This window comes from Pituophis catenifer, unplaced genomic scaffold (genome assembly GCF_029215685.1).
Source record: "Pituophis catenifer annectens isolate HBS135680 unplaced genomic scaffold, rPitCat1.0.hap2 SCAF_3, whole genome shotgun sequence".
NCBI lineage: Eukaryota > Metazoa > Chordata > Lepidosauria > Squamata > Colubridae > Pituophis > Pituophis catenifer.
The window spans coordinates 191143457-191167430 of record NW_027256883.1 but is presented as its reverse complement, the minus strand read 5'-3'; the positions used below and the strand labels follow the sequence as shown (position 1 = coordinate 191167430).

General features: G+C 40.0%; 1 protein-coding gene across 2 annotated transcripts in view; it reads right to left on the bottom strand.

Annotated features, from left to right (window-relative positions):
* Positions 1-23974, bottom strand: part of RIMS4 (regulating synaptic membrane exocytosis 4) — a 99161-nt gene that overhangs the window by 3897 nt on the left and 71290 nt on the right. For both annotated transcript variants that reach the window (XM_070940001.1, XM_070940002.1), the window contains exons 3-5: positions 9312-9424; positions 6321-6422; positions 2968-3107 (exon numbers count right to left, since the gene is read on the bottom strand). In XM_070940001.1, coding sequence (XP_070796102.1) covers positions 2968-3107; positions 6321-6422; positions 9312-9424 — 355 coding nt within the window. The remainder of the gene's footprint in view (positions 1-2967; positions 3108-6320; positions 6423-9311; positions 9425-23974) is intronic.

The window sequence follows — 23974 nt, the reverse complement described above, 5'->3', positions numbered from 1 at the left end:
ATTTGGTTATTACCTTATCTCAACCTATAGAGTCGGCTCCATACATATTGGATATAATTAATCAATATGGGAAAGTATCAGGATTTAAAGTTAATTCACATAAGACAAAGATGATAGTTAAAAATATGACTACATTTGAAAGAGACAAATTAGCAAGATTAACAGATTTTGAAATAGTTAAAAAGGTTAAATATCTAGGGGTATACATAGCAGCTTCAAATACAAAATTATACAAAAACAATTATGAGGTACTTTGGCAGAAGGTACAGAAGGATATGGAAAATTGGAAAAAAATACAGTTGTCTTTATTGGGAAGAATTGCAGCAATTAAAATGAATGTTTTACCTAGATTTTTATTTCTGTTCCAAATGATACCTGTGCTTAAGAAAGATGAAAATCTGAGAGAATGGCAGAAAGGTGTTAATACTTTTATTTGGGCTGGGAAAAAACCCAGAATAAAAATGAAAATTATACAAGATACACGTGAAAGAGGGGGTCTTAAAATGCCTAATTTAAGATTATATTATGAAGCAGCGGTTTTATCACAAATCAGTGATTGGTTTAATTTAACTGAGGGGAGAATTTTGAATTTAGAAGGTTATGATTTGTTATATGGATGGCATGCCTATTTGTTATATGACAAAAAAGTGGATAAAGTATTTAAGGTTCATATATTAAGAAACGCTTTGTTAAGGGTTTGGAAAAAATATCAATATAAGTTAAATTATAAGATACCTTTATGGGCAAATCCTAGACATGCAATAGAAAATATAAGTATAGAACAAAAACAGGAGGTGATTACCTATAAAGAGCTTCTTATTATGGAAAGGGGGGTAATGTATTTGAAATCTTTAGATACACTGAGAGAAGAAGGTATAATTTATACATGGTTTCAGTATGGTCAACTTCAAGCTAGATGGAAGGAAGATCAAAAAATTGGCTTTGTGCAAAATGAGGAGAATTTGGTAAAACAAATTAGAGATCAAAAACAAATGCATATTAAAAGGTTGTATAATGCTTTATTGGAAATAGATTCTGAGACGGAATTGGTTAAAGACTGTATGATTAAATGGGCACAAAATTTTCAAGAGCCAGTAATGATGGAAACTTGGGAAAAGATTTGGATTAGAAATGTGAAATTTACACAAGCACAAAATTTAAGAGAAAATTTTTATAAAATGTTTTATAGATGGCATTTAGATCCTAAAAAATTATCATGTATGTATTCTAATGTGCAAGCTAAATGTTGGAGATGTGACTGTGATGATGCAACTTATTATCATATATGGTGGACTTGTAGAAAAATCAAAGCATTTTGGATAAAGATTTGGTGGGTGATGCAGAATATTCTTAAAAAGAGACTGAAATTTACTCCACAGTTGTTTTTACTGGGTATAACTACGGACTGTACAGTTGCAGAGACTAAATTGATTTTGAACTTGATAACAGCAGCAAGATTGTTGGTAGCACAATACTGGAAGAAGGACTTTTTGCCTACTATTGATGACTGGATATTGAAAGTATCTAATTTAGCTGAAATGGCTAAAATTTCAGCATATCTGAAGGATCACACACAAGAAAGGTACATACAGGACTGGAGAAGATGGATTGATTATATACAAAATAAGTATCAGACCAAAAAATATCAAATAGCTTATGAATGATTTCTTTTATTTGTATAAGCGTTATATAAGTGACATTAGAAGTATTATGTTTAAGAAATAGGATTTTATATATGGGGGGTTAAGAATTTTTTTTTTATATAGGGATGTTAGTTTAATGATTGGTTATGCAATTTAGATTATTGTTAAAGATCAATAGAAATACCTTGTGTTCTGCTCTGGGAAGTCGGGGAGGGGGAGGGGGGGTTGGAGGGGGTTGTGGGGGGTTGTGGGGAAAATATGTTTGTTTTTAAAACTTTTTCAATAAAAAAAAAAAAAGGCACAACATTGCAGCAGGAAAATATTAGTTTCACTCTGCAGAAGAGCCAGAAAGAAACTGATTTGCTGATGTTGTGCAAAAACACTGGAGTTACTTTCGGACTGGTGCAGCACCCTGGTGTGCACTCTAATGACTTTTTGTCAGCAAGCATTGGGCTTTTGAGGGTTAAACTGTCTTGCTCCTTAATTAGATTTCGGTGCCTGCTTCCCTGCCTTCCCCTCCACCCACATTGGTATGCTTTTCATTTCATTTCATTTAAAGAGTGTAGAAAGTCAGCACCGACACCCCATCCTAGAAGAATGAAATATTTTGAGGAATATTAAAAAAGGCAGAATGTTATATTTCCCTAAATGAGAAATGGAGAAAAATGTCTTTTTAGAGGCAGAAAGCAGGCCCCACTTTTTCTTAATAGCACACAGCAGATGTCAGCACTTAAGAGATAAAGAGCTTATTGAAAGAAGGCAAGTATCTAGATAGCTCTATTCATAAGCATATACCCTCACCCAAGAGCCAAAACAGGACAAAAGCCATTAAGCCACAATAAAAATTGCATCATCCTCAGAGCAGTCCAAACTTCAACCAGACCTGGGAGCTCAGACAAACACCTAGGATTTGCATTTCCTCTTTTGCCTACAGAGCCAGCTACGACCCCTACATGACCCCATAGGAATCTGACAACAACCAATAGAAGACATGTTTTTGCACAGGAACAGGAAGCTCAAAGCCCAGAGAAGGTATAAAAACCCCTCATTCTCAATTCCATTTTGTCAGCTGCCCAGAATCACAGGTGCTTGGTGTTTCTGCTTCATCAATAAATTGACCCTTTTTCCAATCAGCCTCCATTTTTATTTCCAGTGCCTTCCTCCCGGATTGGAACTGAACCAGATGGATATTTCTTCCCACAAGAGTTTTGATCATAATGTTATTTTATCTAGTTTTGATTGTGTCTTGAAATGGAAGATTGTGTCTTCCATTGAAAGCAATGGAAAGGGGGAATATAAATAAAGTGAACAAATTGCACCTTACCTGAAGTACTTTGCCTTGCGGGCTCTCTGGGAAAAGTAGCACTTGATTGTACAGGGGGTCTAAAGATTTGCGAGCCACTTTAGTTTTCTTCTTTGCAATGCAAACCCCATTTTCTAGGAGATAGGCCTTGATGTATGCCGCTAGAAGAAAAGCATGTGATTCAGGGTAAGTTCAAAGCCTTTTTTTTTTTTAAAAATTCACCATGAAGCTTATGTGGCTTTTTTCACAGGCAGGAAGTTATTTTGTGGAAAGAGTTTACTTTATAGTTACTGGCTTTATTTTTAAGAAGTTTAAAAAAAAGGTTTCTTCACTTGTGTGTCTCAGCAAAGGGTGATATTTGGCTTAATGGATCTGTGCAAAATCAAACCTGACTATTACTTGAATCTCAAGGAAATATCAAGGCTGTAAGCTAGGCTGAAAAGTCAAAATATATTTCAGGAAAAGGCAGTGGCCAACCATTTCTGTAGAAACTCAGCTGAAGCTGAGATTCACTTAAAGATTTCAGTTTGTACTTTGCTTTGATGGCTGCCCTGATCTAGTGCCTGAAGGTTGTTAGGATTGGAGGAGGGTGAGCAGAGGGTGAGCAGACTGAAACTGAATCCCATTAAGACAATATTACTATTTATACAAATGCGTTCTGGGCCCCATTTGCTTCATTTATTACTCTTGGTGGAATTGTGTTTATCTGAAGAAGTTGATGTACAAACTGAGGGTTTCCCAGCTTCAGTAGAGCAGCAAGTTGGGATCTGTGGCCAGGGAACTTTCAGCCAGCTTTGGCTGTTCTGTCAGTTGCAAATTTTCCTGGACCAGGAAGTGTAGAAAACAGTGACTCATCTGTTAGTTAAGTTGCCTACCTCCTGTGAAGGCAACTGGGAAGTTACAGTTGGTGCAAAATACAACTCCTCATACAGTGATCAACATTAGTCAATTCAGTAGAATTAACATTTTGAATTGCATTGGCTGCTTGTTCCCGACATATATATATATATATATATATGGCATTTTAGCCACATGACCATGGAGACATCTTCAGACAGCGCTGGCTCTTCGACTTTGAAACAGAGATGAGCACCGCCCCCTAGAGTCGGGAAAAAGTAGCACATATGTGCGAGGGGAGCCTACACCCCCCCCACACACACACAATCTTATTGGAACAAAAATTTAATTCCATTCTCATATCTAGAGAGCTTGTGAAAATTAAGTTTCCCACTAAGAAAAGTAAGAAGGGCGTTTTCTTCCTAGGGACCCTAGTTGCACAAAGGGATGAATTTTTGTTCCAATCATAGCGGGGAGGGGAAAGAGATATACCTTAATCTTTATGTACTGTGTTTCTGCTATGGATCACACATCATAAGACCACTCATATGTAATTAAATCGTGTTACAAGAGTGCTATTAATTTCCCATTGTGATAGCTTGATTTGTTTACAGCTGCAGTGACAGTTCACAATCATAATGAAAAGCTCAATTCTTAGCAATGATTGGAAGAATTTTTCTCACTATCTTGCATGAACCTTTTTATCTCTATAGGTAAAGGTAAAGATTCCTCTCGCACATATGTGCTAGTTGTTCCTGACTCTAGGGGGCGGTGCTCATCTCCATTTCAAAGCTTCGTTTCAAACCTGAAGAGCCAGCGCTGTCCGAAGACGTCTCTGTGGTCATGTGGCCGGCATGACTAAACATCAAAGGCGCACAGAACGGTGTTACCTTCCCACCAAAGGTGGTCCCTATTTTTCTACTTGCATTTTTTACGTGCTTTGGAACTGTTAGGTTGGCAGAAGCTGGGACAAGTAACGGGAGCTCACTCTGTTATGTGGCACTAGGGATTCGAACCACTGAACTGCCGACCTTTCGATCGACAAGCTCAGCATTTTAGCCACTGAGCCACCACGTCCCTTTTTTTTAATCTCTATAGGAGACTTTATAATAAAATTAACCAGGGAGATGATACCAACCAACAGTTCTTGCTAGATTTTAACAGTTGGTGGACTTTTCTTGCTCAAGGTCCATCATCTTGCAATAATACTTCTCAATGCCTTGAAACAGAAATGCAAAAATGTGGGAACTACTGTATAAGGAGAATAACAAAATGGTTTGATCTTCCCTTACTCATACCTTTCCTCATCCCTTTTCCAAGCAAAGAAGTGCCCTAATAGATTGCTTACTTCATGTAGTCACGTTAGCTAGCAGAGCAGCTAACTTCCCTACCCAATTGTTTGGGTAAATTGTCACTGGCAAAGTTTATTTATTTATTTATTTATTTAAATTTCTATACCGCCCTTCTCCAGAATAGGACTCAGGGCGGTGAACAGCCAGAGTAAAAAACAATACATACAAAATTTAAAAACAATTTAAAATAATTAAATATTACTGGCCGTAAATTAAAATAACCCAATTTAAAATCAATTTAAAATTAACTCAGGCCAGCCCTGCTAGTTGAAATAAATGGGTTTTCAGGGCCCGACGAAAAATCCGGAGGTCTGTTATTGTACGTATCTCTGGGGGGAGGTTGTTCCAGAGGGTGGGCGCCGCCACAGAGAAGGCTCTCCCCCTGGGGGTCGTCAGCTGACATTGTCTGGCGGACGGCACCCTGAGAAGGCCCACTCTGTGCGAGCGTACTGGCCGGTGGGAGGCTATTGGTGGCAGAAGGCGGTCTCGTAAGTACCCCGGCCCTAAGCCATGGAGCGCTTTAAAGGTGGTCACCAACACCTTGAAGCGCACCCGGAAGACCACCAGGAGCCAGTGCAGCTCGCGCAGGAGAGGTGTTACGTGGGAGCGCCTCGTCGCCCCCATAATCCCCCGCGCGGCCGCGTTCTGGACCAGCTGGAGCCTCCGGGTGCACCCCAGGAGGAGCCCCATGTAGAGAGAGTTAGCCAATCAATGTCTTCTCAGATTAGTCCCCAGGTTATACCATGCACAATGGTAAGGAAAGGTGAAGGGGCACTTTTGGGTGGGGATTGGCAGGAAAAAACTAGCTGGCTAAAGTAGAATATTGGCAAAAGATTTCAAGCCTTAATCTAGACTTTCTTGGGTCTCTGGGACGATCTTAGAATGGATTGCAACTTTTCAAAAGGTGTGGATTTCACTTTAATCATCTTTAAAAGTGTTTATCCATGTCTGAAAATTTCTCATAGAAGGACTTCAAATCATTCAGCTATCACTAAAATATTTAGCTGCACTGTACAGCGAAATAAATTGCTGTAAAATCATCTATCCTTACTGATTATCCTTTCTAGAATCAAGCAGCTTCTGCTAACAAAACAGGGATGTAGCTATTGCCCAACATTTTGTAATAACAGTGAGGAAACAACAGTTTATTAAAAGGAAGAAAGAACTGAGATTGAAATATAGTACCTGGAAGGGTTTTAGAACCAGGCTTTGCAGTCAATCCTCGGGCTTGAATAATATCCACTTCCAGCTGTCCACTTCGTTCTTGCAATCCAATTTCCACATCTCCTGTGCATCAAGCAAAGTGTAAATTAAAAGCCAAATAGTCTTAACGTTTAATCCCACTATCCCATAGAAAAGAGCAATATTCAACAGATTCTTTACATTTAAAAGGCTTTTAAATATATGGGGGGCTGTTGAACATTGATTATTTCTAAGAGAAATTGCAACATTTAGATATAGCTTTTCCAAACACTTCCTTCCAGATATTTTGCGTTCACCCATCACCTTGGCAATTCAGTTTAGCACTAAATACACCATGAGGAACTAATATTCATGTGAATATTAGTTCACATGATATTTTTAAATATCATGTGAACTATCCTATTTTTTTTTTTAAAAAAAATGTGTTTGTTTATTGGAGCCCTGGTGGTGCAGCTCTGCCCACAGCCTGGAGTTTGATCCTGATGGGACTCAAGGTTGACTCAGCTTTCCATCCTTCTGAGGTCAGTAAAATGAGGACCCAGATTGTTGGGGGCAATGTGCATATAATGCTTACCTTGTAAACAGAGTGCTGTAAAGCACTATGGGATAGTATATAAGTTTAAATGCAATTGCTATTTATTTTACTGATCACCTTTTCTTGGGAAGTCCAGGACAGTTTGCATGGAGAGTTCCCCATGGTTTTATTCAATATTAACCTTTTGATGTAGGTTAGGCTGTGAAAGAAGAACTAGCCCAAAAAATCAGTCTGTAAGCTCTATGGTCACGTGAAGCCTTGGATCTGAGTTGTTTTGATGTACAGGGCAGCATCTTAACTGCTACATTTCCCCTAACAATACTACAGTGGCAATAGAGCCTTGGTACTACAGTGGTTTAAAGCACCCTGTTATTAACACAGCTGCCTGCAATTTACTGCTGGTTCGAATCTCTCCAAGGCTCAAGGTTGACTCAGCCTTCCATCCTTTCTAAGGTAGGTTAAATGAGGACCCAGTTTGTGGGGGCAATAAGCTGACTTTGTATAAAATATACAAAAGTATGAAGGCTATTGCTGAGCACATTGTAAGCCGCCCTGAGTCTCCGGAGAAGGGCGGCATATAAATCAAATTAAAAAAAAAAAAAAAATAGTGCAAATAAGATGGGAGAAAATGGCTACAGTTAGAGATATTATCTGAATCAACAAGGAAAAGAGAGGGGAAAAGAGAGGGGAAAAGAGACCATCTGCCCAGGAAGAACATGTTTGCACTTTTACCATCTGTTTCTCTTTGACCTTTTCCTCAAGAAATACTCCGAAATACTGCTAATCATTCTGTTTTGCCTCCTTGCCTCAGCTAATTTAAGCAATCCTTGCCCATTTCTGGGACAGGGTTACAAAAAATTGCTAAAGGGATTGTGCTGCAGAAGATTCATTTTTCTTTTTTCTTTCCTTCTTTCTTCCCTCCATCCCTTCCTAACTTCATAGCATAATTATACATATGTTGTTATAGAATAAAATTTCTTAATATGTAAAGTATAGGTAAAGGTAAAGGTTCCCCTCACACATATGTGCTAGTCATTCCCGACTGTAGGGGGTGGTGCTCATCTCCATTTCAAAACCGAAGAGCCAGTGCTGTCCGAAGATGTCTCCGTGGTCATGTGGCTGGCATGACTAAACGCCAAAGGTGACACGGAATGCTGTTACCTTCCCTCCAAAGGTGGTCCCTATTTTTCTACTTGCATTTTTTACGTGCTTTTGAACTGCTAGGTTGGCAGAAACTGGGACAAGTAACGGGAGCTCACTCCACTACGCGGCACTACAGATTTGAACCGCTGAACTGCCAACTTTTCGATCGACAAGCTCAGTGTCTTAACCATTGAGCCACTGTGTCCCTTATGTAAAGTATGGTAATAGACAATTCTACAAAGTAGGGCATAGCTCTTTTTAAACTAATATCTGATCATAGATTACCATGTAAATTGGTCACCTGGGGATATCCATGGTGTGGATAGAATGACAAAATCTGTAAGATGGTGGTCCTGGCATTGTGGCAGAGGTAATGCCACCTTGCATCCATACACAATATGAGCGAGGTTCTGATTGCAATGCAGTGCCCATTATTAGGGCCTGTGATGACAGAAAAAAGGATGGCCTTGATCCCTTAGCTATCCTATATAAGGAAGTGTTGGTAAACTAGGAGGAAAATGAGTCTGCTTTAATAAACAGAATGTTACAGCATTCAGAGAACAGAAGATTACAGCTGCAGATCATTAAGTTGAAGAGAATGTAGTTTAAACCTTTTCATCTGCTTCTCCTTCAGCTTAATCTGTCTATCTCAACTGCTGGTTTCTTCCTTATGAACATTGGAAAACCTTTTAATCTCTGTACTCTTTTAACTGCTAAGGCAAAGTATATATCATTGAAATTAGGACTTATTCCTTTCCTATTTTTGTCCATATCTCTCTCAGTTGTTTTCCCTGACCCCTTGTGATATGGATTCATCTAACCCAGGGGTATCAAACTGGATTTCTTCAAAGGCGGATCAGCATTGTAGTTGTCCTCTATGGGCTGCCCGTGGGGGGCAGGGAGGAGATGGGACAGATGACAAACAGAAATGACGGCCTCCTGCAGCACCCTGCTGGCCAAAACGGGGCACAGGGGAGGTGTGTGTAGCTCCCTCACACCCCATTTTGGCCAGCAGTGTGCTGCAGGAGGCTGTCCAGGCCAGAAATCAGGCACGGGGAGCCCGTGTGCAGCCCCCCATGCCCCGTTTTCACTAGCAGAGGCACCGCCGGCCAGTCCTTTGCTATTTCCAGGCTAGCCCTGTGGGCCAGATCTAAGTACCCCATGGGCCAGATTCGGCCAGTGGGCCTTGAGTTTGACAGCCCTGATCTAACCAATTCTTCCTAAAGCACCACAAAGATAGATAGGGCTAAATGAATACTTTCATTCAGAGAGAGAGAAAAAAATTTTTTCCTTACCCATGGAGGTAGTGGCCAAGGTCTGGCGACCCACAAACTGTGCTGGTCCCATGCTGCCCAAGAAATCACTGAACTGCCCAGCAGATGCCAGATGAACTCCATTGAAATTCAAGCTGCAAAATCAGTAGGTTAGCACTGACTATTATTTCAAGTCTTTACAATGGCCTGATAATTAAATAGTCGACAATTACTTGAAGATATGCATAGAATGAATAACTATTTCTATAGATACCATTCTCACTGATTTTCACACAGATTGTTACATGTCTTTCTCAGTCAATTTCTCTTTCTAATTTAGGAAATATATATGTGTGAGCAGGTACAGATAATTACAGGCAAATTCTTCTTGGTAAAAGAATTTGAGGAAAATATAATTTTCTACACCAATCTTAGATGCTTGCCATTTCTCAACTGTATTCCTCTCACCCCCTCCTCAATACTGCAGAAAAATACAAAATATCTATCCTGCAGAGCCAAGTAGTTTACAATTAACGTTTTAATGAATCTGTCTTCTGAGGTATACATTTTTAGAAGAAATCTATTATTGCACAGACCAACCATTTGTTATTCATACTCAATGAAAGTGCTGGAAATTGGGGGGTGGGTGGGTGGGAAATATATCTACTCTTACAGAATTAAAAAAAAAAAGCTAAGCTTTTTATTCTTTTAAAGATCCTGTTCAGAAATTAAAATAACAGGGTGTGACATACTGAATCTGCTACGGAATAAGTGATAATTTTCTTAATTTTATTTTGGCACCTCTTTGTCCCAGCTGGAGAGGGGAAAAAAAATCCCAATTAATATGTAATTTAATAATCAAATATCACCCCTCATCTTATTCAAGGGTGTTTTTTTCCCCTAATGTAAAATGTCTCCCAAATCATGTTTTTTGGGGGAGAATTCGGCTCATTGCTCCCAAATCATTGCTCATATTTTCTTCATCATTTTGATTATGTAGCCCTTTCCAGCTGCATAATATAAGATAATACAATTGTTTGAGAGGCAGCAACCAATTTAAAATAGTATTTTAAACATTGCACTATATACTTTTATAAAGACATTCCATTTTCAATTCCTGTCTTAAGAACTTCCAACATGGAAGCTGTGTTTTGTACAGTAATCACACCCAATAAACAGTTTCATCAAGTCATAAACCACAGTGTCAAGATTTATTTCTTGGACAGCTGACTTAGTTTTCTTCCAATGACTCCAATACAGTCTGAAGTAACAACAAAAGTAAAAGCAAAGGAATAAAACAAGCAAACAAGCAAACCCCAATATAACACCTTAAAAAACTTACTTATTAAAAATGAATATGTGAGGAAAAAATACATCACTTTTTAATCCCCTGGTTTAAACATATTAACTGCACAACAAAGGTTTTAACAGCTGTTTATTACCCAATTTAAGTTTCTTAATAAATTTAATTAAATAAGATTATAGGTATTTTGCGTTTACACTCTGTTCATCATACTGTAAATGAAAACAAAACACTATTTTGACCTTTTTACTCATAACTAGGGTTGAGAGGATGTCTGTTCCATCAGTTTGATGAAATCTTCTTAAATAATCTTTAGTCTTCAGTTTCATTTTAATCTTCCTGAACAAATCTGGACCACTTCTTGTCATTCACTGTACATCATATATGAAATAATTAACCATTTCTAGTTCTAACAGAGCACGAAGGGGTTATTACTTTTTAACCCTTCCACTTATATATGTTCTTCAGGTAAATATTGACCACTTTACGGCTTGTGGGCTTCAACTCCTAGAATTCCTGAGCCAGCGCATATGGACTTCAACTCACAGAATTCCTCAGCCAGCATGTGCTGACTGAAGAATTCTGGAAGTTGAAGTTCACAAGTTGTAAAGTTGCCAAGGTTGGAGATCCCTACACTAGAGGACCTCAATTTCTATGCTATATGGTAATTGTAGGGTTTTTTTTTTTTTTTTGCTCTTTTGAAAATCCAGTTTTTGAAAAGATGGTCTTTTGAAAATCCAGATTAATAATTGCAAAATCTTTAGTCTACATGCTTTTGACAGTCTTGATGAAATAGAACTTTATTAAATATTACGTTTGCAAACTTTCTTTGCAGAAGCCGTATCAATCCTTAAGATCTGTCCTTGACAGATACGTGGTCTTTATTAACTTTTGCAGCAATTATCTAGAAGAGACTGTAAACCAGTAACTTCCTTTTTGCCCCCCCCCCACCCTTTTTTTTAAATAAAAAATTGTATAATATTTCTAATGTTATAGAAATTGGCCTCAGGAAAACATCATCTCCACATTTGTGTTTTTTAGAATTCTCAGACAGATATTGTAATGTTTGCTTTCAATGTGTTTGTATGATTTTATTGGGAATTTTATAGCAGTAAGCTCCTCTGTCAGATGCCAGATGAACACATCTTGCAGAAGAAAATAGCAGAAAATTAATTATACCATTTCAATCAATTGGTGGGAATCCTTTTAGAAACGGGAGGGCAGATTTTAACCTTTACCTCCAAATCCTTTGTAAATTAAAAAAATAATAAAAATGGGTGGGACGCTGAAAGATTTCATCCCAGCATATTATACTAGCTTTCTGTTTAAGGAGCTCCAGAATTTTATGTAAAGAAACCTTCATGAATAACATCATCTTTATTTGCAATTTAAAGTGATACATTCTGTTCCACCATTTGTTTTTGCCTTATGCTACACTTTCTGCTCTTCTTCATTAGAAAGCTAAAGCATCTTTATGACATCATCTAACCATCACTGAGATAGTACAAAACCTGTCCTCATTACTGTTATATCAGTACAATGATGTTTGGATGACATAAAAGAGAGTAGAAATCACTAATGAGAAACTGACCCAAGTGTTGTCTTCAGTCATCAGTGCAAAAATAAATAGGCTCAGTCTGCACAACAGAATGCTAGTAACAATGCATTTCCTGCAAAATTTGTTTGTTCCAACACCATGCTAAGAAGAATTCCATTCCACTAAATTATACGAATATAGAGAGCCAAATGTGTAGATTGTAAGAACAAATTTATGTATGTAGTTAGTTAACAGTCAGTAGCTGATATATTTCACCAGCTGTTAGATGGTAGCAGAGATGGGTTTCAGCAGGTTCTGAGCAGTTCTGAAGAACCGGTACCAGAAATTTTGAGTAATTCGGAGAACTGGTAGTAAAAATTCTGACTGGCCCCGCCCCATCTATTCTCTGCCTCCCAAGTCCCAGCTGATCGGGAGGAAATGGGGATTTTGCAGTAACCTTCCCCTGGATTGGGGAGGGAATGGAGATTTTACAGTATCCTTCCCCTGCCATGCCCACCAGGCCACACCCACAGAACCTGTAGTAAAAAAATTTTGAAACCCACCACTGGATGGTAGTTAATTTATAATCAGAGGTGTTAGAACTTAGAATCCTCCATTCTTGATTTGGATACATTAATCCAAAATGTCCCTTCTCCTTTATTCTACAAGTGAGTAGACCTTCTGGGTTTATTCATTAGCAAAACACGTCCTGTGCAAAACTTTCTTCATTATTAGGATATAATTTAACCATTTTATAATGACATAGAAAATGAGTGATGCAGTGGCCTAGAGGTGGAGCTCTCACCTCACAATCAGGAGGCTGTGAGTTCGAACCTAGGTAGAGCTAGATATTTCTCTCTAGGCATGATGAGAATATATCTGCTGAATATAACTCCACATTGTCGACAGGAAGGGCATCCAGCCAGTAAACACTCAACTCCATTCAGTTGCCCAGATTCCACCCCACAAGGGATTATGGGGTCATTGAAAGGAGATGATAATGACATAGAAAATGCTGCTCCTGTGATGTGACCTTCCCCAAACTGGCTGGGAATTCTGGGAGTGTTGTAGTATCAGTAAATCGTATGGATATCATGTTGGAGAAGACTGTGTAGTGGAGCAGAATGATATTATGAATCAGTGGTGAAATTCAATTTTTTTACTACCGGTTCTATGGGCATGGCTTGGTGGGCGTGGTATGGTTTGGTGAGTGTGGCTTGGTGGGCATGGCAGGGAAAGGATACTGCAAAATCTCCATTCCCACCCCACTCCAGGAGAAGGATACTGCAAAATCCCCATTCCCTCCCCACTCCTGGGGGAAGGATATTGTAAAATCTCCATTCCCACACCACTCTGGGGCCAGCCAGAGGTGGCATTTGCTGGTTCTCCAAACTACTCAAAATTTCTGCTACGGTTCTCCAGAATCTGTCAGAACCTGCTGGATTCCACCCCCGTTATGAATGTTCCAAATAGAGCTTAGAAGTGAATTCCAGGACTGACTCAAAGTTTTAGTACTTGTCCATATTAAACTTCACTATAATATGGACAGGAACATTCACAAAACCATAAGGCCTTTCTACTTCTCTGCAGATAATACATAGGCATCTTTAATGCATTTCTTTGTTTCTGAAAAATAAAACAAATTGTGTATTGCTAGATCACAATTATAGCTGATGGTGAAATAGATAGCCTAGCTGCTAGACCCACCCTATTCCTGCTGCAGATATTTCTCCCAGATGTTGGTGACATGCAGAAGCAAAGCTGGAAGAATGTATCAGTCTTGTGCTACTTGTGAAAAATCAAGCCAGCATCTTTCAACAATGAATTGGAATAGGAGCAGAATGGCAGGATTGGCAATTGTGAGACAATGTTAGGCTGGCAAACCAGTCAGTCCTAGAAGAGATCAACCCTGACTGTTCTTTAGAAGGCCAGATCCTGAAGACGAAATTCAAATACTTTGGCCACCTAATGAGAAGGAAGAAGGAAGACTCACTGGAGAAGAACCTAATGCTGAGAAAGATTGAAGGCAAAAGAAGAATGCAACGACAGAGAATGAGGTGTCTGGATGGAGTCACTGAAGCAGTAGGCGTAAGCTTAAATAGATTTCAGAGGATGGTAAAGGACAGGAAGGCCTGAAGGAACACTGTCCATGGGGTCGCGATGGGTCGGACACGACTTCGCAACTAACAACAAGACATGTTTAGGTTGAGGAAACTGGAAATAAAGGGAAGTTAAAAAAGACAAAAAAGAAGTGACATTAAATGGCCTACAAGAATATCCTTAAAAGAAACTCCAGAAGGTCCAAATTAGAGACAGGTTGAGATGGGATTTATCCATGCAGACACTGGAGATCAACACTGACTTGATGCACTTAACTAAATCATAAGCAGATTCCTGTGCAACTTGAACCCCCCTCCCCCCAAAAAAAACCCCAACGCAAAGGATTAAGACAAATTGCTTCTTGTACATTCCAGAAAAGATAAATCAGAGAAGAAGGAAATTGAGGGGGAAGGGGAAGGGTTCTACCTCTTCTCTATTAATAAAATATTAAGTTCACAGTTCTATTAATTCTACCAGACCTGAAGAAACCTCTGCATTCTTTATTTAACAATGGCTTTGTCCTCTATGCTTGGCTCTCTAATTGTTACATATGCAAGCAAGGAACAAAAAAAAAACAAAGCTAAACTCAGTGAGCCACCTCTTTTAAATCCCTTCAATCTCTTGCCTTCTATCATTTTTGCCTTCTAGTCAGTATAATTAATGATGTACTCATTTCAGCAGCATGTTAATGATTTTTAGAAAATTAGATCCGATCACTTTAGGAAAAGTCCTCCTCAAAAACTTTATACTGATGGAAAAACCTGCCCTGAGGAGCAGCTGATGAACGAATGTGTGCCAGCAGAGTGCAGAAAGGGTTGCTGGGCCATTGTAGTGGAAAGTAATCTATCAGCAAGAAAAGGAGGGTGTGAAGGAGAAGTAAGCCCACATTACCCTCAGTCAAGCATTGGGGACTTTTTTTTGTAGATTTGTAAGGAATCAAGAATGACAAGAGAAGTTACCTCCAAGTATTGTTGCTCACATATAAAAGATGCTTGCTCCTGGGGAGGAAAGCTATGGCAAATCTAGACAGCATACTGAAAAGCAGAGACATTACCCTGCCAACAAAAGTGTGTATAGTCAAGGCTATGATTTTCCCAGTTGCAATGTATGGCTGTGAAAGTTGGACCATAAGAAAGGCTGAGCGGCAAAGAATTGAGGCCTTTGAACTACGGTGCTGGAGAAGACTCCTGTGAGTCCCTTGGACTGCAAGGCAATCAAACCGGTCAGTCCTAGAGGAGATCAACCCTGACTGCTCTTTAGAAGGCCAGATCCTGAAGACGAAACTTAAATACTTTGACCACCTAAAAGGAAGGAAAGAATCATTGGAGAAGATCCTAATGCTGGGAAAGACTGAGGGCAAAAGAAGAAAGGGACGACAGAGAATGAGGTGGCTGAATGGAGTCACTGAAGCAGTAGGTGTGACCTTAAATGAACTCCAGAGGATGGTAGAGGACAGGAAGGCCTGGAGGAATGTTCTCCATAGGGTCTCAATGGATCGGACATGACTTTGCAACTAACAACAACAACAAAAAGGGAAATTTGCCAGACTTAAACCCAAATCTGCATAATTTTTATATGTACCCTGTAAAAGGTTAGGGAGGGTTACCTTGGCTCTCTTCCTACACATCAAAACTTCCACACTCAACTGCCTTCTTGCTCCTTGGGAAAGATACTTCCCTGTTGTGTGTCTGAAACATTCCACCACAACATTAAACTATCTCAGCTTGAAATTTGATCACAAGAACACAGCTAATATAATTTTCAGTGAACTTATGAGGTCTGCATTTTTCCAGATCCCTGGAAAAAGGGGAAGAAAGAGAGAGAGAAGACTGAAGAGGGGAAGCAGCAATCATTTTGCTAATGGACCTTTGAGATAACTGCAAAATAAAAATACTTTTTGTGTGTGTGTGCGTAAAAACCAGGTAAATCATCCAAGTCATGTTTACTGGAAAGTGGGCAACAATAGCAATCCCAAATCTTTCTAATCTGGCTATATAATTTTTGTTCACATTCATCTGAACATCCCCTGTTATAAATATAAGTGGCTTCAAACTTGGAAAAAGCATGATAGTACTTGTGAAAAGAAAGTGAGTGTTCTAGGAATCTGAAGATTGAACATGAATCAATAGAATGCCACATATACCAAAAGAACCAATGCAATCTGGGATTGCATCAAGAGATATAAGATCACAGATAATGACAGGCTATGCTGCATTGGTCAGATTGCATCCTGTTTTGGTCACCACAATCCATGAAGGATGCTGAGAAACTGGAAAGAATATAGAGCAAAGCAATATAGAATAACAGAGTTGTAAGAGACCTTGGGATCTTTAAGTCCAACCTTCTGCTTAGGCAGGAAACCCTATACCACTTCAGACAAATGGTTGTCCAATCTCTTTTTTAAAATGTCCAGTGTTGAAGCATTCACAACTTCTGGAGGCAAGCTCTTCTGTCAGGAAATTTATTCTTAGTTCTAGGTTGCTTCTCTCCTTGATTAGTTTCCAACCATTGCTTCTTGTCCTGGCTTCAGGTGCTCTGGAGAATAGCTTGACTCCCTCTTCTTTGTGGCAACACCTGAGATAACGGAACACTGCTATCATGTCACCCCTATTCCTTCTTTCCATTAAACTAGACATACCCAGTTCCTGTAGCTGTTCTTCATATGTTTAAGCTTCCAGTCTCCTAATCATCTTTGTTGCTCTTCTCTGCACTCTTTCTAGAGTCTCAACATCTTTTGTACATTTTGGCGACCAAAACTCAATGCAGTATTCCAAGTGTGGCCTAACCAAAACATTATAAATGGTATTAACACTTCACGTGATCTTGATTCTATCCCCGTTTATGCAGCCTAGAACTGTGTTGGTTTTTTTGGCAATTGCTGCACACTGCTGGCTCATATTTAAATGGTTGTGCACTAGGACTCCAAGATCCTTCTCATAGTTACTATTATTGAGCAAGGTACCACATATATTGTACCCGTGCATTTTGTTTTTCTTGCCTAAATGTAGAACCATAAACATGAAGTGCTTGGAGGTGAAATCCTATAGTTAATGGAAGGGAGACATGATAGCAATGTTCCAATACTTGAATGACTATCACAAAGAAGGGGATCTGGATTTATTTTCTGTAGTGCCAAAAGGTAAAACAAGAACCAACCAAATTGAAACCTCATAGAGAAAGATCCAATCCAAAATGAGGAAGAATTTTCTGTGAATTTTTCAGTGGAACAGCCTGTTACCTAGAATTACAGCTGCTCCATTTCTGGAGGTTTTTTAAACAAAGGTTGGGCAGCTATTTGGGTGATTTGAAGATTCCTGCCTTGGGCAGGAGGTTGGACTAAAAGACCTCCAAGATCCCATCTAACCCTAAGTTTTTATGAGAGAGTTGTGGCTACTGCAATTTCCACTTCATATTTTCTGCATCTCCTACTGCCTGCCAGATGAAAAGAAAAAAAAAGCAGACAGTTAGATAAAAGGAACAGCTTCCCATTGCTGGGATCACAGAACACTACTACTACTAAAAAGTATTCTAATGTGGTATAATCCAGGTTTATAGGCACTGATTTATAGATGTATGTAAATATTTGGAGAACCAGTTTGACGTAGTGGTTAAAGTACCAGGCTAGAAATGATAACTTCTAAACCCACTTTAGGCATGAAGCCAATTGGGTGACCTGGCCAGCCAGACACCCTCTCACAGGAAGGAGGCAAGACAAACCATTTCTGAAACTCTTGCTAAGAAAATTGCAGGTACTAGTCCATGGAGTCAACCAGGAAGCAACACTGATTCCATGGAAAATCAGGCTAGTGAAAGTAGCCTTGCAGTTCAGTGGTGGGTTTCAAAATTTTTTACTACTGGTTCTGTTGGTATGGCTTGGTGGGTGTGGCGTGGCGGGCATGACAGGGAAAGGATACTGCAAAATCCCCATTCCCTCCCCACTCCAGGGGAAGGTTACTTCAAAATCCCCATTCCCTCCCCACCCCACTAACCTGCTCTGGGAAGAAATCAAACTCCCCCCTCTTCATTTCCCCAAATAAAATATTACTCATAAGAAAAGGCTCCCAGAAAAGCAAGGAAAAATCAAGCTGCTAACAAGGAACCTGCCTGATACTCATTCCATATTCCTGCCAGATGCATAAAGGAAACTTTGTAAGAAGAAAACAGCTACCAGTGTTTAGAGATAATAGAAAGTGGAAGCCGGAAGTTTGGCTCCATTTACAAGCAGGCAGAAAACACATTCAAGACAGGATATTTCACAATGGAAATCGGCCAAACCTTTTTAGAAACACAAAGCCCATGTTGCACAAACCCCAAACGTCAAAAACATAGAACCATATAAGAATCCCTCCTCTTATCCAGTTTGCTGTTCAGCTGACCCAGAAACAAACTACTGAATGTCACTTCGCTTCTGCAAGCAAAAACCTCCTTCCAGCAGCTGCTTCTTAGCTTGTCAATTTAAAGCGACAGCATCTTTTTTTTTTTTCCTTCTTCTTTGCCAAGTGGTCTCCTGGTTGAGAAGTGAGTCCTGATTTTTTCCTTCTAGCCAATCAGCTGGGAGTTGGGAGGCAGTGAATAGATTGGGGGCGGGGCCAGGCAGAGGTGGTATTTACCGGTTCTCCGAACTACTCAAAATTTCCACTACCGGTTGGCAAGAACTGGGGAGAACCAGTAGCAATCCACCAGTGCTTGCAGTTTCATGTGAATTAGATAGCTTCAACCTATCTCTTACTTTTAAAAATTACCAGCTGAAACCTTGCATCAGACCACCTTCAAAAATGGTATTTTGAGGATGACTGTGGGTAGTTCTAATATATCATGCTAACCAGGAGACATAAAAAAGACCAAGTGCGTGTACAGAATCTGCAAATTAGCAATAATCTCTGATCCCCTTTGATCACACGACATTGGTTGTGATGGATTGCTGAGCTGACTTATTTCTGGATTAGCCTTTTCTTATTTAAAATTGTAGTACCGCTTGTATTTTGTTTTAAAAGTTAGGCTCTTTGAAGCTTGTGAGTAGACCATTTTCTCATTTGCCTCCTCCTACCTCCCAGTTTTAGAGTTTGAAAATGATCAGATTTTTTGGGGGGGCAGATAAATGCACACCATCTGAAATATTGACATGGGAGCATGGTGTGGGCACAAGCAGTATGTTTTATTTCCCTTTGGAATGGATTGGGAGGTTAGGGGATTTTTGTTTCCCAGGGCTACCATCAATGATTATTTTTTCCCTATGTTGGAAGAGAAGGGAATTCTCTATTGATTGACACTACTTTTGAAGAATTCAAGTAAAAAAAAAACTGATGTTATGAAAATGCCCACTAGTTCTGCTTTTAGTTGCAGGGATAAACATGAAGGCTAATATTAAGTGATTGACAGGAGTACCACAGACCACTTATTAGTCTTCAATGATATTTAACATGTATAGCAAAAAATCTCTGGCAGGTGTTATCAATATGCTGATGATGCTATATTTCTCCATATAACATGAATCAAGAATGTCAGCATGTTCCAAACTAGAATCTGAAGACAGCAATGAGATGGATGAGAGCCAATAAACTAAGAATAAATCATGACAAGATCATGTAGTTCTTCAGTGTGCAAATTGGGAAGATTGCTTGTTGTCAGAAAGAACAGGTAAATAATATGGGGAGGGGGCTCTTACAGATTTCACTGTCATGCAAGGCCAATCTTGAGTGGCAGCTATGCTCCAAAACAATCTTGTCCCTGAAATTCATGAGGGGGCCTATTGTTACATCATCTTTTAGACCTTTGCTGAAAAGCCCTCTGTTCATCTAGGCCCGAGGTCTTCAAACTTGGCAGCTTTAAGACTTGTGGACTTCAACTCCCAGAATTCTCCAGCCAACAAAGCTGACCCCTGCTTTATAGGAAGATTAGATTACCTGTTTCCCCCCAGTGTTTTTCCCATTTCTATTTATGGTTTATATATATTTTAGTGTATTGCTCTTATTCTTTGTTTTGTAAACCATTTCGAGAGGCTTTTTTTACAGGAAGTGGCACAGATATTAAATAACAAACCATGTGGAACAAATGTAAAGGTAAAGGTTCCCCTCGCACATATGTGCTAGTCGTTTCTGACTCTAGGGAGTGGTGCTCATCTCCGTTTCAAAGCTGAAGACCCAGCACTATCTGAAGACGTCTCTGTGGTCATGTGGCCAGCATGACTAAACGCCAAAGGTGCACGGAACGCTGTTACCTTCCCACCAAAGGGGGTCCCTATTTTTCTACTTGCATTTTTAATGTGCTTTCAAACTGCTAGGTTGGCAGAAGCTGGGACAAGTAACAGGAGTTCACCCGATTATGGGGCACTAGGGATTCGAACTGCTGAACTGCCGACCTGTCGATCGACAAGCTCAGCATCTTAGCCACTGAGCCACCACATCCCATCAGAACAAATGTAACCATGTACAAATAGAAGCAACAGCAGCATCAACAATAAAGTTAGACAGAAAGAACAATGTCACAGATGTTGCAGTTATTCATGACAATACTAGGTCAGCCAATTCATGAATGCTTACCTAGTGGCTAATCCCAACTTGGTTACCCTGCTATTCTGCTCCTAGATGAACCTGACATTTCTAATATGTAAATATTCTCCTAGCTCAATGTCTCTCATCATCACATTTATTCTGTGCCATAACTCAGCTAGATATTCAAACATATCACCTTGTTGTCTTTGCTAGATTTAATGATATTTTTTCCCATATATTCCCTTATAAATTATCTGTATTCTTGACCTGCTTTTAAACTCTTATTTTGGAAAGTCATAGTCTTCAAAGAGCCTAATGAAAGAAATTGCCTGCAGCAGGGAATGGCTTTGAAGAAATCCCAAGTGGAAGCAATTCCCCTTCAATGTGCCAAATGTGACACATTAGCAGGTGGAAAGCATCTTTTGCACAGCTAAGTTTAGTCCAACATATCATTAATTTCTTTTCTTGACTGTGTGGAGTTTGTGACCTCTTTTCAAATCTATTTTTAATGCTCTTCTAAGATCTTGCATGCCAAGCACTGCTATGCAATGCCAGACCAGACTTATTATTCAGCTTCTTAAATCCCCCCAATCCCCCAAATAGCTATTGATCCATATCTTAAAAAAAAGATTTATGTAGCAAAAGCAGGTTGAAGATCCTCCTCACTGACATTCAAAAGCCCTGTCTTTTGGCTACTTACTCGGGCTTACATTATGGCATTTTTGTAGCCAGCGGAGGCCTTAAACTTAGTTACCCTGATGTTCTGTGTTAAGAGTTACAAGTTCAATCATAGCAACTTTAATTGAAAGGATCTTGCCTTAGAGCAAAGCTGACTGAGGAATTCTGGGAGTTGAAATCCACAAGTCTTAAAGTTGCCAAGTTTGGAGACCCCTGCCTTAGAGATTCAGTAAGATTCCAGCCACGACCTTGGGAAAACGATGCTAAATGGAAAGAGAATATTCCAGTGGTAAAATCCATTTTTTTTTAACTACTGGTTCTGTGGGCATGGCTTGGTGGGCATGGTGTGGCTTGGTGGGCATGGCTTGGTGGGTGTGGCAGGGGAAGGATACTGCAAAATCCCCATTCTCTCCCCACTCCTGGGGGAAGGATATTGCAAAATCTCCATTCCCACCCCACTCTGGGGCCAGCCAGAGGTGGTATTTGCCGGTTCTCTGAACTACTCAAAATTTCCACTACTGGTTCTTCAGAACCTGTCAGAACCTGCTGGATTTCACCCCTGGAATATTGCCATATTTCATGTCACCAGATAACTAAAGTAGGTGACAAAATCCTGCACCATTCTTGTGAATATTCCACCCAGCAAGCCTTTTTTAATCCTACCAAATTGAAAGAGAATAACAAAAGAAATTTCTAGCGCAGTGGTCATTAATCTAAAAAAAAAAAAAAGGATGCCACTGGAAAAGTGCAGCAAAAATTAGGGAACATATACAGGCTTGCTACTGGATGTAAAATGAAGTGGGAGGGAATGGACAGCATACTAACAGATCTCCAATACTAAGAATACTATTTATAATTGCTGTGATTTTCATACTTCTGTTCATCAGACATCATTGAGAGAAGCTGAATCAAAGATACAGTTATATTCAGTCAAAAGAAAGAGAATTGCAATAGCTTCCTCTTATACCTGGAGACTATTTATTAAGGGCCATGGTTTATAAAGCAAGCACCAATGATCAGAAAAGAATGAGAGCGAAAATCATTGTCTTAATTGTTAAATGCGCATCACCATATATTTTTTTTCTAAAATTCGTCTTTTACGAAATCTGTGGCCACTGAGTTGCCTGATTACCTAACATAATAAATGGAGCAAATAATCGGTTAGAAATGGCTTTTTGTTTACTGCTCTACTCCTTAAAAGAGATTAGCTCTTGTTGTTGCTGATATCATATAAGTTAGACAATTAAATGTATTTCTATTCTCCCTTCTTCCCAGGCAATTTTCAAGAGAATTTTCCTCCTTATTATTAGGAAGCCCTGGACCACCTTGTCAGTTTTTTTTTCTAAACCAGCATGTCTCAGCCAATTATCCTTTAAAGTTGTTGGAAATCTCTTTTAAAAACTGAACTGGCTGGATTTTCTGCAGTGACTAATGACCATTATAGATCTATAGAGAGGAAACATTTCTAGTTACATAGAGAAGGCCACCCTGGAGTCAAGTTCCACTACATATTTATTTATTTATTTATTTATTTATTAATCAAATTTCTATACCGCCCTACTCCCGAAGGACTCAGGGCGGTGAACAGCCAAGATAAAATACAGACAATACAAATATTAAAAATCCCTTAAAATTATTAAATATTTCGGCCGAAACACAGATTAAAACACCCAATTTATAAAAACACGAATTAAAAAATTTAAAATTTAAGAATTTAAAAGAGGGGAGTTAGGCCAGGCCAGCTTGCTGAAATAGAAAAGTTTTGAGAGCACGGCGAAACGTGCGCAGGTCCGGGATCTTCCGTATCTCTGGGGGGAGCTCGTTCCAGATGGTAGGTGCCCCCACAGAGAAGGCTCTCCCCCTGGGGGCCGCCAGTCGACACTGTTTGGCCGACGGCACCCTGAGGAGCCCCTCTCTATGGGAGCGTACTGGTCGGTGAGAGGCTATTGGTAGCAGAAGGCGGTCTCGTAGATACCCCGGTCCGATGCCATGGAGCGCTCTAAAGGTGGTAACCAAAACCTTGAAGCGCACCCGGAAGACCACCGGGAGCCAGTGCAGCTCGCGCAGGAGGGGGGTCACATGGGAGCGCCACGTCGCTCCCATAACCACCCGCGCGGCCGCATTCTGGACCAGCTGGAGCCTCCGGGTGCTCCTCAAGGGGAGCCCCATGTAGAGAGCATTGCAGTAGTCCAAGCGGGAAGTGACAAGAGCATGAGTGACCGTATTTAACGAGTCCCGATCCAGAAAGGGACGCAACTGGCGAATCAGGCGGACCTGATAAAAAGTCCCCCTGGCCACGGCCGTCATATGCTCTTCTAAAGACAGCCGTGAGTCCAGGAGGACACCCAAGTTGCGAGCCCTCTCCGTGGGGGCCAGTGACTCGCCCCCAATAGTCAGTGATGGCACCAACTGACTATATCGGGATGTCGGAAACCACAGCCACTCGGTCTTGGATGGGTTGAGCCTGAGTCTGTTTCTCCCCATCCAGATCCGCACGGCCTCCAGGCACCGGGACATCACTTCAAGGGCATCATTGGGGTGGTCCGGGGTGGAGATGTACAGCTGAGTATCGTCAGCGTACTGGTGGTACTTCACC